General features: G+C 43.9%; 1 protein-coding gene across 6 annotated transcripts in view; it reads left to right on the top strand.

Annotated features, from left to right (window-relative positions):
- The first annotated feature begins 1518 nt into the window (after positions 1 to 1518).
- The window catches only part of Znf821 (zinc finger protein 821), a 21042-nt gene continuing 9569 nt past the window's right edge, over positions 1519 to 12991 (top strand). The window contains exons 1-4 of one of the 6 annotated variants that reach the window (XM_026778539.1): positions 1522 to 1540; positions 2302 to 2363; positions 3843 to 3959; positions 5391 to 5507. In XM_026778539.1, coding sequence (XP_026634340.1) covers positions 5468 to 5507 — 40 coding nt within the window. In that variant the 5' untranslated portion in view covers positions 1522 to 1540; positions 2302 to 2363; positions 3843 to 3959; positions 5391 to 5467. Of the gene's footprint in view, positions 1541 to 1584; positions 1834 to 2301; positions 2364 to 3842; positions 3960 to 5390; positions 5508 to 12991 lie in introns of those variants that run through there. The other 5 variants (XM_005345691.3, XM_026778538.1, XM_005345692.2 and 2 more) reach the window with 5 other exon arrangements.

The raw sequence follows: 12991 nt of genomic DNA, 5'->3' as shown, positions 1-12991 counted from the left end.
TTTCAGGACAGACTCCAAAAAAAAAAAAAAAACTTCCCCAGGAAAAAAAAAAAAAAAAAAAAAAAAAAAAAAAAAACTACAACATTGTCCAGGACAAAGATTCTTCAATTCAACTATTCTAGCACATTCTACACAAGATGTGGGCATTATTTGTGTTTTAATAAATAAAGCTTGCCTGAAGATCAAAGGGCAAAGCAGCCACACTAGTCAGCCATACAGGCCAGGCAGTGGTGGCACAACACGCCTTTAATCCCAGCAGCCACACTAGTTTGCCATAGAGGCCAGGCAGGCCTTTAATCCCAGCACTAGAAAGGAATATAAAATGCGAAAGACGGGTCTCAGGCTCAGTCCAGTTTGAGGATTCATGGCCAATTTAGAGGTAAGACCCAGGGCTGGCTGCTTTGCTTCTCTGATCTTTCAACGTGAACTCGGTTTTGATTAAGACCAACTAGAATTCGTGAACAGGCAAAGCCATCTCGTTGGAGATTACAGGGAAGAAGAATTTGCAAGAATGCTTTATGCAAATACTTCGACTTGTCATTTTATCAGCAAGATTCAGAACCTTCACTAGTTCTGCCCTTGTGAAGCCAGAAATCAGAAGAAAACTTGCATAGGGCTTTCAGAGATCGTTTTATGTAACCAGCACCACTTGGGAAGAGAGGCCCAGAATTCCATTATCTATTACGGTAGGAAGCAGAGGCTCACAACAGAGACTTGCTCAGTTAACAGACTAATCAGTGACAGAGCTGGTACTGAAAGTTGGGCCTTCTAAACTCAGGGCTTCTCTTTCTGTGGCACTCTCTACTTCTCCAAGTAGGAGAGACTTCAGTGGTAGGCTCTGGTTTTACACCCGAGAATGAGAGGGATGGAGGGAGGAGGGCAACGGAGGAGTGAGGCAGGCAATCCCAGGAGTCGCGTCAGAAAGAAGAGAGTCCAAGCACACTTTCCGAATACCGTTTCGATGTCAAGGATCACAAGTACCCAGGACCTGTGCATAGAACCATCATGTTGGAAAAGTAAACACCCCAAATAAATCTACTTTTCGAGCTGAGCTTAAGGTTCTGACAACTGAAGGTAGTCCCTCCCACAGAATCTGTGGCCCCCTCTTTCGTTACTTTAAATACCTTGGGGGCTGAAGAAGTCCCAGGGCAAGTGGGAGTGAAGAGGGCTTGTGACTAAGGGGCGGTGTGGCTCAGGTTCGGCTACGGAGAGGGGGAAGCCTGCGGTGGAGCTGTGGTCGGGGGATGTGGGTTTTGTGGCTGAACTCAATGTTGGTGCAGGAAACCAGGGGAGTCGACAGCCGAGTGGAGTTTACCCGCCCAAGGGGGCGCGGAGGGGTTGAGAGCATTACCGAAAGCTCCCAGAGGTGCTCAGCCAGGGTCTCCAGCACCAGGGCGAGGGCGGGGCCCCTCCGGAACGCCAGCGATTGGATACTCCCTAAGTCCCGCCTTCCCGGACCCTTTCCCTGAAGCTCCGCCCATAACGCCAGGCGCGCGCCTCGGGAGCCGGGAGGGGTCGGGGCGGCGGCGGGAGGAGAGAGGTGAGGTTCCGGCACGCGCCCCACTCGCTGCGAGAGCGCGAGCAGCGCGCTCCCGCTGCCCGCGTCGCCATCTTTTTCCCCCTCTGTCCGTCTGTCTGCCGTTGGCTTTGTCCGTCCACCGCGACGCCCCTCGCCTCCCCGCTGCGGGCTCAGCCCGCCGCCACCCTCTGCCCGCCGTGGTCCGGTCCCGGAGAGCCCCGGCCCAGCCAGCCCGAGCTGCGGCTAGGGCCCATTGTCCCGCGGTCTGTCTGTCCGGAGGCGGGGCCCAGGGACGCGGAGCGCCGAGGCAGAGGGTAAAGCGCCCCAGCGCAGGGAGCCAGCAGCCAAGTGTAGCTCCTGCCGCCCCGCGCCGCCGTCCGCCTTTTGTCTGCCCGAGCCTGGGGAGGGGTGGGCTCGGTGTTGGTGGCGGCTGGGTGCGGGCCTCACGGGCCGGCGTCTGACAGGCTGGGGTGGAGCTGGGGGAGGGGAGGATGGGCGTGGGAGAGCGGACGGGGCGGGGGGCACGGGCCGGCCTGGTGCGGACGGGCGGGGAGCTACTAAATTTAGATTTCGGACAAGGCTAAGTGGTCTGAGGGTTGGTCTGAACCGCCTCGGAAGACCTCTGGCTGCAATTTAATACCTGGGATTTACCTGTGCTCCGATTCGAGAAAGCAGAGGTACCATCGCAGCTGATGGCACACACGAGCTCCAGCCTCGACCCCAGAGGATCCGGGGACAGTGAAACAGCTATATGACCACCCTTCTTCTCTCCTTTTTGGCAGATTCACATCACTAGGATTCAGGCGAGTTTACTTTGCTCCGTGGGACCGCACCAGAGCTGGAGGTGGGAATGCACCCTCTTAAGGCTGGCCTTACACACTTACACACACACACACACAAAGACTGGCCATACACACACACACACACACACACACCCCTAACACCTGTGATAGAGCAGAGACAGGGATGAAAGTGGGTGATGTACCCTCCCAAGATCTTGACTGGCTCTATAGATGACAAAACTCCCGTTAAAAGTAGCAGCCCTTGTAGGTCTGATCCTTAGTTTACCGTTCTTCCCGGTCCAGTTTCCTTTCAGCTGAATAGGTTCAGGCAGCTAGCTCTCCAGTTACCTTCCAAGCTTAAATTTCACATTTGGGCAGCGCCAAAGTTAAAAGGGACCAAGTGACCTTTAGACAATGTACCTATGGGTTTTTTGTCTTGTTGTGTTTTAATAGGGTTGCCACCTATAAAACTAACCTCAGCTATTGTGATGTTCCAGGGCCATTTGTCAGTTTCTTACTTATTTTTAAGGGTTCCCCCCGGACTTTTTTTTTTTTTTTTCTGGTGGCTGTTTTAATTATTGTGGCTTGGCTTTGTTTTGTGGGAAGGGAGGGTGTGTGTTTATTTTTTCTTTGATTCTTCAGGTGTGAAGTCCCATGAGGTGCCATCTGGTCAGTTCCCCAGTGGGCCACTAGGAGGACCTAAAGATGTAGTGGATGCGATGCAGCTGCCTTCCTGGCTGCAGATTTCATCTTTTTGCCGTGGAGCTTTAGTATTGAGCTGTTGTCTCGCTAAGATGATCTAAGTAGTTACTTGGCTCAAGCTGCTTGGCATTCTTTCAAATAGATTTCATTATCTCTCTCTCAGAGCTTCAGTTCCTGATCTTTATGGGGGTAAATGTAGATGAGATTTCATTTGTTTTTCATTATACAATAGAGAAGTGTAGGAAGATAGACAGTCTGCATTTCATTCAGCTCTCCACTTTGGGATTCCATGGACATGGAGAAAAAGATCTGAAGTGTGATAATTCATTCACAGCTTGTGTTAAAATGTCTAGAATAAACCAGGTGTAGTGATGCGCACCTCTAATCCACTAGTCAGAAGGCTGAGGCCACAGGGTCCCTTGAGTCCAGGGGTTTGAAGTCAAGGCCGAGTCTCCAAAAAGAGTAGGGGCAGGGGAGAGAAGAAGACAGAGAAGAGTGACCACTCCCTACAACTGGTGTATAGCTTAGTTGGTAGAGTGCTTGCCCAGTATGCAAAAGTCATATTCAGCTTCAGTCCCCAGCACCACTTCAAACTGGGAAAGAAGGCTGCCTGTCTTCTTGAGATAGGAATTTCGGAAGTTCAAGGTCATTCTTGGCTACTCACCCAACCCAGTTTAAGACCAGTTAAGGATACATGAGACTTATATCTCCAAGGGAAAAAAAGAAAAAAAAACCCACAGATAATATATATCTTTTGTATTAGATATCTGTATGCTGCTGTCTAAAATTGGTTTTTCTATTGTACATATTAGGAGTTATTTTCCTTTTTTTAATTGAAGGTCTGAAAAGAACTGTGTTTGGTATGCAGATATGATAGAAGACTGCCTGAAAGCTGCTTCCTTTGCCACTTCCTGTGGAGGCCTGTCTTTGCCATTTGCGGTTTCTTTCTTCTTTTGGTAAGGGGAGGCAGGATCTGATTACAGGTTTGAGGGCCTTTCTAGTTACATAGAGGAGTTAGTTGGCATTAGCAGGTGAGTCTTCATTAACTAGAGTGCAAAGTACAACTAGTAGTTTCTCTTAAAGTAATAAACTATATAATTTCTATATGTGAGTACAGTTTAAGAAGACAGGGACTGAAGGAGTTGGTGAAAGACCAAGTGCACCCCCCTAACTTTGGTAGAAAAGACTCTTTTCAGTTTACATTTGTTCACTCTGGTGTCCGTTTGTCTGTCTTGTTTTATGGTGCTGGGAATGGAACCCAGGGCCTGACACATGCTAGACAAGTGCTCTACCGCTGTATGACATCCACAACCCTCTCTCTGTCTTTTAAAGATAAGGCTACAGCTTCTGCACTAATCCACATCAGAGCCTCTTACCGTGCTTACAGCTGAACCAGTCTTATGGGGAACTTGAGACTTAAGAATTTGCCTGCTCCTTTGTCAGGGGCAGGTGCACATCTCTGCTGCTTTTCTCAGCAGTGTTTCTCTTACTGCTTCCTGGTGTCCTTTTTACACAGCAGGATTGAGGAGAGGCTATAAAGTTAGGATCTTTGACCACCTCTCCAGAACATACGAGCAGGGCCAGTTGGTCCACACTGGGAGACTGAACTAGTACTCACAGTGTATCATCTCTCTTCCGGTGAGAGCCTGTCTTGAGTGGTGGGAGTGTGACTTGCTCTGGTGCCATCATGCTAGGTGTCTGGTAGTGTGCTTGTATTGCAGATAAGTGATACCTTTGTTACTTCTAAGCACTGTTTCTTAGAAAACCATCTAGAGGTACAGTTTCAGGCCTTGACTTCTGGTTGCACGTGTGACAGGGCAGCTGCTACAGGTCTTTGTCGTGCTTTTGCTTTCCTCACATCTGTGGGAGTGATCCCTCTAACCCACAGTACTTCTCACCTCGATTGCCTGAATCGCATCCTTTTCTGTCCTGCAGTCTTGACTGTGACCACTCAGTAGTCTAAGTTCCAAAGATAGTTTTAGAGAAATCTCTTTTAAGTTCTCTAAAATAGTCACCCCTTAGGCTTCTTGGGACCTTGATACTTAGAAATTTATTTCCTTTTTTTTTTTTTTTTAAATTTTTTGAGATAGGGTTTCTCTGTAGCTTTGGAGCCTGTCCTGTAACTCACTCTGTAGACCAGGCTGATCTCAAACTCACAGAGATCCACCTGTCTCTGCTTCCCAAGTGCTGGGATTAAAGGTGTGTGCTGCCACCACCCAGCTTCTTTTTTTTTTTTTTTTTTTTTCATTTTATTAGCTCAGTTATTTATATCTGGTGAGTTTTATATGCTCTAGGTATTTTAAGGTCTTAAAAATTTCTAATTTTGTAATTTCTGGGGAGAATAACAGGCTAACAATATTGTTTTTTATTTATTTTTATTTTTGCAGGTTAGCACCTCACAAGGAGGTAGTGACATATCCAGTGGTGAAACTGGGAAAGACCAGAGCTTTTATATCAGGGAAACATGTCCCGTAGGAAACAGACAAATCCAAATAAAGTTCACTGTGAGTACTGGGCTTTGTCCTCTGGAACCTGGGAAGATAAGGGTCAGAATGAAAGAGAAACCTAAATTTAGGGTGAGGCTCGCACTCATTTGTGGAGGAAAAGAAAGGGTTAAAGGCTTACATACATGGATTTGAAGCATGAAGTTACTCTAGTCATGTCTAAGTTGTCTAAGGGGTATATGCATTATTCGTTCTTAATATTATATTAACAATTGCAGGAAACTTTGTGAAAATATTGTGCTAGGTTTCAGGGCTATAAAACAATATAACATAATTAAACTGTAATGAAGCTATACGTAAACACAGAAGAAACATACAAATATACAAGCTAGTATACGCTGTATGTCTCAGAGGGGTACTATAGACTATATATACCACAGAAGTTAAAAGTAGTTAAGACAAACCGGGCAGTGGTGGCACAGGCCTTTAATCCCAGCATTTGGGAAGCAGAAGTAGGCAGATCTCTGAGTTTGAGATCAGCCTGGTCTAGAGAGGGAGCTCCAGGGCAGCCAGGGCTGTTAAACAGAGGAACCCTGTCTTAAAAAACCAACTAAAATAAACTAAAGTAAAATAATAATTTTGCTGACTGAAGTAGTAATGGAATGCTTGATGGAAGAGGCCCTAGAGCATGAACTTAACATGGCCTTAGAGCATGAAAGGTGGATTTGGACAAAAAGAAAGGGAGTGCATGTGATCTGTGAGAGAACACAGAGACTTGTTGCAAGCAGAAGTTTTATTTCTCCCAAAGTTTATGTGACCTTGGTAAGACCTCATCCAGCTAAATTTCCACCTTGTGAAAAAGACTAAAGAAAAGCTTCAGCAATGAAGAAAACCATCAACAATAGAAAGCTGATGCAAATGTAATTGGACAGGGGACCGAGTTTCAACCCCATCAAGCAGCATAACTTGGCAGCTTTGGCCACTTGGTTCTGGCTTTAGAGTCAAGGATATAACAGAGGGGTTGTAGACTCTCCCTCCTCAGCTAAGGAAAGCTGCTAAGGCCAGACATGTATGTGTCAGGGGTTTCTCTGCTTCATAGTGAGAAACAGTTAACAAAAAACCAGGGCCGGGAGATGGCTCAGTGGGCAAAGTGCTTTTTGCATAAGCATGAGGACCTGAGTTAAGATCCCCAGAATCCATGTAAATATAAAAGTAATAAAAAAACAAAATTTAAGGGCCAGTGATATGGGTCAATGGGTAAAAGGCTCCTGCTTTGAAGGCTGATGATCCCTGGGACCAGCATGGTGGAATTAGAGAATTAACTCCTCAAGTTGTTCTTTAGTCTGCATACACGCTCAAGTATATGCTTGCAGACACACACACACATTCTACATTTTAAAAAAAAGTAGGTGTAGTGGTATGAATTTGTAACCCCAATGCTGGGGGACAAGGTAGATACAGGAGGATTTAGGACTTGATGACAGACAGTCTAGCTGGCACAACAAGCTTTAGGTTCAATGAAATACCCTGTCCAGAAATATAAGATAGATTGAATAGAGGAAAACATTGACCTCTGACCTCTACATACATGTGCATACATACATGCATATGCACATTCACACACACATATACCCCAAACAAAATAATTAGTTACTATTAGATTTGGGATAATTAGCTATTTTCTTATAATCTGGGTAGAGAAGCATTCTTAACTGACCCTTCATAAAATATACAAGTGTCTGTTATGGAGGACTAATTGAATAAAGTATAGTACAGAACAGATGAAGAAAATCCGGCAGTATACATGACCTTTCTGTGAAGGGCCTTACACATAGTCAACAGGTATTCCTACCACCCAGCTACAGTCCCACCCTGTAAGACTTTCCTTTTAAAGCAAGAAGTAAACAAAAACATTGGAGAGGATTAATTATGTAAGAAATTAAGGTGACTTAAATTTTATTGAAAACAGTGTGACCAAAGAAGTTATGATAGCTTTGGCATATTACATTAATGACATTGGGTAGCAAACCTTCATGTACAATCATTGTTTAAGTCCTGGAAATGTTGAATAAGCTAGAACCAGGTGAGAGCTTCCAATTTTATTCGGGATAGGTAGATTTGCAAGGCTGCTTAATATAAAGGTGAGCAACTCTGGAAGACTGAGATGTCGATGCTGAAACAGATGTAGCATGCCTGAATGTAGAGAGCAAAGGGTATCACCTGTGTGAGCCATCCACCCCAGGGTTCCCCAGACACAACTGACTGCTTGTGGAGTGACAAAGGCTTAGGGCCTGTGCCTATGTCTGCATAGCTTATATGTATCAGTTGCATCTGCTCCCACCATAGACAGCCAGAGCCAGAACAAACTGGGGCGGGTACTGGAGTTGGAAACCACATGGACGAACAGATCATGGAGGATGGGAAAATACCTGTTCATCCATAGTTGCAAATGTTATACTGTGTGGAGTGGATGGGGCTTCTCAGACTCTGAGTAGTGGTCCTTTAAGAGGCCCTTTACTGTGGGACCTTGTACACAAATACTCAGATGTACCTAAACAGTGAGCCCTGGAGAGGCACTGTTTTCAGTGATAGTTTTCGGCAGAGACAGTCTTTTCAAGTGATGAGTTCAGTTTGACCAAAGGAAACAGAACACTAAGATTTGCTGGTTTCTGAACACCTTTTATTTATTTATGATCTGGGGACTGAAGCTGACCCTGTCCTTTTCAAAACAATACCTTCTCATTGCTCATGACAATGGTAGGCAAAAGGAGGTAATTCTAGTTTTTGACCACTTGAATCTCTTCTCACCTGACATGGAACGAATCAGACATCTTAAACTTAATGCTGTTTGTGTATTTATAGTAAGTATGATGGATTCAAAGTCTAGGTTTGCATTAGAGCAGAGAACTGAGCTTCATTATTTCAGCCTTCTGGAATGACTGTGTGGCCTGAAGCTAAAAGCATGACTAAAAGGATATATTAAGAATTCTAGGGCTGGAGAGATAGCTCAGAGGTTAAGAGCATTGCCTGCTCTTCCAAAGGTCCTGAGTTCAATTCCCAGCAACCACATGGTGGCTCACAACCATCTGTAATGAGGACTGGTGTCCTCTTCTGGCCTGCACTCATACACACAGACAGAATATTGTATACATAATAAATAAATATTTAAAAAAAAAGAATTCTAGAGGCTGGCATACAGCTTGAGGGTAAAGTGCTTGCTTATGAATGCTCTAGGTTCTAACCCCAATACCAAAAAAAAGAAAAAAACTATTTAAATCCCACTGTACACTGGGGTTGTAGCTCAGTTGATAGAGTGCTTGCCTACCGTGCATAAAATCCTGGATATGAGGTACAGCGCAGTGGCCATGTCTGTAATCTTAATACTGGGAAAGGTAAAGGCAGTAGGATTTAGACTTCAGAGTCATTGTTGGCTTCAAGAAAGTTTGAGGCTGGTCTGGAATGCTTGAGACCCTGTTTTTCATTTTACTTTTAAATTTTTATTTATGTGTATGGGTGTTTTGTCTATGTCTATGTACCACATGCATGTCTGATGTCCACAGAGGCCAGAAGAGGGCATCAGATCCCCTGGAACTGGAGTTACAAACACTTGTGAGCTGTCATGTGGGTAATCAGATTGAATCTCTGGAAGAGTAGCCAGTACTCTTAACCACTGAGCCACTTCTCCAGCCTCTGAAACACTGTCTTCTAAAAAAAGAAGGAAGGAAGGAAGGAGAGAGGGAGAGGAGGGGTAAAGAAAGAGAAAGGAAGGAAGGAAAGAAAGAAGGAAGAGAAAAGAAAAAAGAAAAGGCAAGAGAGGCAGCCGTGGTGGGGCACACTTTAATCCCAGCACTTGGGAGGCAAGGGTAGACAGATCTCTGTAAATTGGAGGCCAGCTCGGTCTACAGAGCAAGGTCCAGGAGAGCTACAGCTGTTATACAGAGAAACCCTGTCTTTGGGGTGGGGGCCGGGGAGGGGAGGAGAAACTTGCACGGTGGCAGTCAGGTACTGTTTCTTAGATGTACTTCAGAAGCCAGTGGCAGGACACTTCAGCACACACTTTGTTTTCATATTCAAATCATCCGGACAGCCCATTACCATCTGCTTAGCAGACTCAGTGCAAAATTTTAGGATTAAAAACCCAGAATTACTCATTGTAGAGAAACTGCTGCTGGATTGAAACCATGTGTTTCAGACCTTCTGCCTCACCCACTTTTCCATTTCTCCCCTTTCTGATTACAAGTCTGTCAACTGTCTGGAGAATTTGGAAATACAGCCCTTTGTATACTCAGATTTCATGTGCGGGAATCAAGGAAACCACCAAGAAAAACCTTTCCTTAAGACACTTTGTTTTCAGATGGCAAGGTACTGAGAGACTGGAAGCTGCAGCTGAAAGCTTTTCAAGCACTGAAAAAGCGTCAAAGTCTTTTCTTTTCTGAGAAGCCAGGGAGCTTTGTCTCAGTTCATGCTGCTAGCATTCCTGAGATGTAATTGCTTTTCCCAGCATAGACAGCACCTGGCTTACACGCTGCCAGCTGGAAAGGAGTCCAAAGCACCCCTCTCCCAGTACTGCTGCTTTTTCTGAACAGACATCTGCTCACTTAAGAGAATGAACGTTCAACTGTGTAATTTCAGGCAGCCCAGAATTGCATTTACTAAATTGTACTAAGGACCAGAGGGGAAAAAAAGCAAATCTTTGTCCAAGACTTTACCTTGATCTTTTTCTTCTTTTTCCAAACTAACTTTCACAGCCTTGTTCTTCAGCAGTCTGAATCCCAAGGCAAAAGTGAAATAAAAACTCTTTACATTTCATACCAAATTTAAAAAGAGAAAACAGAGAGAGGAGTACCTGGATTTTACTGTGGAACCTGGATATTAATAGGCAGCTAAATATCCACATTTAATAAGAAGGTGACCCTGCATTAATATCTGGAAACCAGAGAGTTTGAACCTATTCTATAAGTCTCAAGATTAGAAGTAATAATTCTACATTATAAAAATAAGCAATTCAAGTTGAATGGTGGTGGCCCAGGCCTTTAATCCCAGCACTCAGGAGGCAGAGACAGGTGGATCTCTGTGAGTTCAAGGCCAGCCTGGTCTACAAGAGCTAGTTCCAGGACAGGCTCCAAAGCTACAGAAAACCCCCTAAAAATAATAATAATAAAATAAAAATAAATAAGATCAGAGGACAGCTAACTATGGATTCTCTCCCTCAATCATGTAGCTTCCAGGAATTGGACTCCAGCATGGTGGGAAGTGCCTTTACCCACTGAGCCATCTCAGTAGCCCCAGTGTAACACATTTTCTTAGCAGCTTTCACTGTCTTCTCACCAAGGGATAACTCTAGACAGTTGGATTTGGAGATTCGGTAAAAGTGACTCCCGGAAAAATTACTGACTCTTCTTAGGAAGTTTGATAAAATCTCCTTTAAGATTTAAAAATACTGGGCTGGAGAGATGGCTCAGTGGTTAAGAGCATTGCCTGCTCTTCCAAAGGTCCTGAGTTCAATTCCCAGCAACCACATGGTGGCTCACAACCATCTGTAATGAGATCTGATGCCCTCTTCTGGCTTGCAGGCATATATGCAAACAGAATATTGTATACTTAATAAATAAATATTAAAAAAAAAGATTTAAAAATACTTACGTACTGTTTTATGGTGCTATTTAAAATAGGAACAGCCTTAAAGAATAATATTTATTTTAGGTTTTTCCATAGTCAGGAATGGAGTAAAAGAGTAGATTGTGTTTCTATAGTACTGAAAAAAAAAAATAGCGTATCCCAAGTTCCCTAGCTGAGACTGCCAGCAAGAATCCTAGGGAAGTCATATTGAAGAGATTCCATTCTGTAAAGGTCTGAATATTTAAACTTAATAGACAAAACTAAATTCTGAGTTCATGTTGATAAAGATTAAACTGAATTACTACTCACTTTGAAAGATTCATCTACTTTTAGATATCTTTTAAAACTTAATTTATGTATATGGGTGTTCTGCCTTGCATGCTTAGTACCCATGCCAGAAGTGGGCATTAGATCTCTTGGAACCAGAGTTCCAGGTGGTTGTGAGCTATCATGTGGGTGCTGGGAATTGACCTGGGTCCTCTGGAAGAGCAGCCAGTGCTCTTGACCACTGAGCCATCTCTCCAGCCTCCTTTTAGATTGCGCCATCCGGCTAGATGTCTTTCTACTGGTACTATGTGACAGAAATTTGTTATTGTTCATTTCTAGCATGTTATAAATCTAAGTTTTCTTACAAACCTAAAGTGTTATTGATGAGAATTACTGATAGTGACTGACATTTACAGTATGTGCCAGTATATAATTTATTCCTTAGTGCCAGATTAGGTCCAAAACCATGAAGCAACCTAGAGGAATTCAGTAACTGCTGGCCATAGTTGTTTTTGTTTTGTTTCAATGGAATCAATATGGAGAAATGAAATATTTTTGCAGAGAAGAAAGGAAAAGCACTCTGTACAATTTATTTTTTGCCTTCTTTAGCGGTAATTTATAGCCATGTGTTATCTTAGAAATTGTGAAGACTGACTGGGCGTGGTGGTGCACACCTTTAATTCCTACACTCGTGAGGAATTATATACCTACTTGTGAATTCTGGGATACATGATGAATTCCAGGCCAGCCAGAGCTACATAGAACCTGTCACAAAAACGAAAGACAAAAACATGTGAACATAGTCTTAAAGCCGCTTATATTTCCTTTTCTTGAGATCTATGTACCTAGGAATACACACTCCCCACCTCCATCCTTACCCACAGGATGAGTCATAATTGCCATAATGTCAGCTTCTCTAACCCAGGCATGATGACTCATGACAACGGTATCAGAACTGGATATTTCCTTTTGTCATACCGTAGCCTTGAAAGCATTTTGATATTTAAATTGTTGCCTGATATGAAGATAACACCAAAACTATGATCGGAGCCAGTCTTGTCACACAGAGACAAGTATTTGTTGTTAGCAGACCTACTGTGAAGCCCCTATGACATTGAATTTATACCTCCATTGGCAGCACATGGGAAGTCTGGATTTCACTGTAGCTAAAGTATGTTTTTAGCATATATAAAGCCCTAGGCTTAGCCACCATCACAAGAAAAATGGACACTAAAGATGAAAAATGAGGGCCCAGGAAGGACATACAGTTGTACAGACCTCAATACTTGGTTTTACCATAGACTTTAGTTTTCTTCTGTTTTTTTTAAAAAAAGATTTATGTTTAATTATGTGTTTGTGTGTTTATGTACATATAAGTGCAGGTACTTGCGGAGATCAGAGGTGTTGTATTCCCTGGAGCAGGAGTTATAGGCAGCTGAGAGCCTCTGGTATGGGGACTGGGAACTAAACTCTGTAAGAGCAATACACACCCTTTACTACTGAGCCATCCCCTCATCGCCCTTGCTTGTCCTCTTAATAACATATAGGCAATATATGTTATCAAGATATATAAGCCGGGCGGTGGTGGCGCACGCCTTTAATCCCAGCACTCGGGAGGCAGAGGCAGGTGGATCTCTGTGAGTTCGAGACCAGCCTGG

The sequence above is a fragment of the Microtus ochrogaster genome, chromosome 4, assembly GCF_000317375.1.
Source record: "Microtus ochrogaster isolate Prairie Vole_2 chromosome 4, MicOch1.0, whole genome shotgun sequence".
In the NCBI taxonomy this organism is placed as follows: domain Eukaryota; kingdom Metazoa; phylum Chordata; class Mammalia; order Rodentia; family Cricetidae; genus Microtus; species Microtus ochrogaster.
Note: the sequence above shows the minus strand (reverse complement) of the source record. Positions and strands in the feature narration are given on the sequence as shown.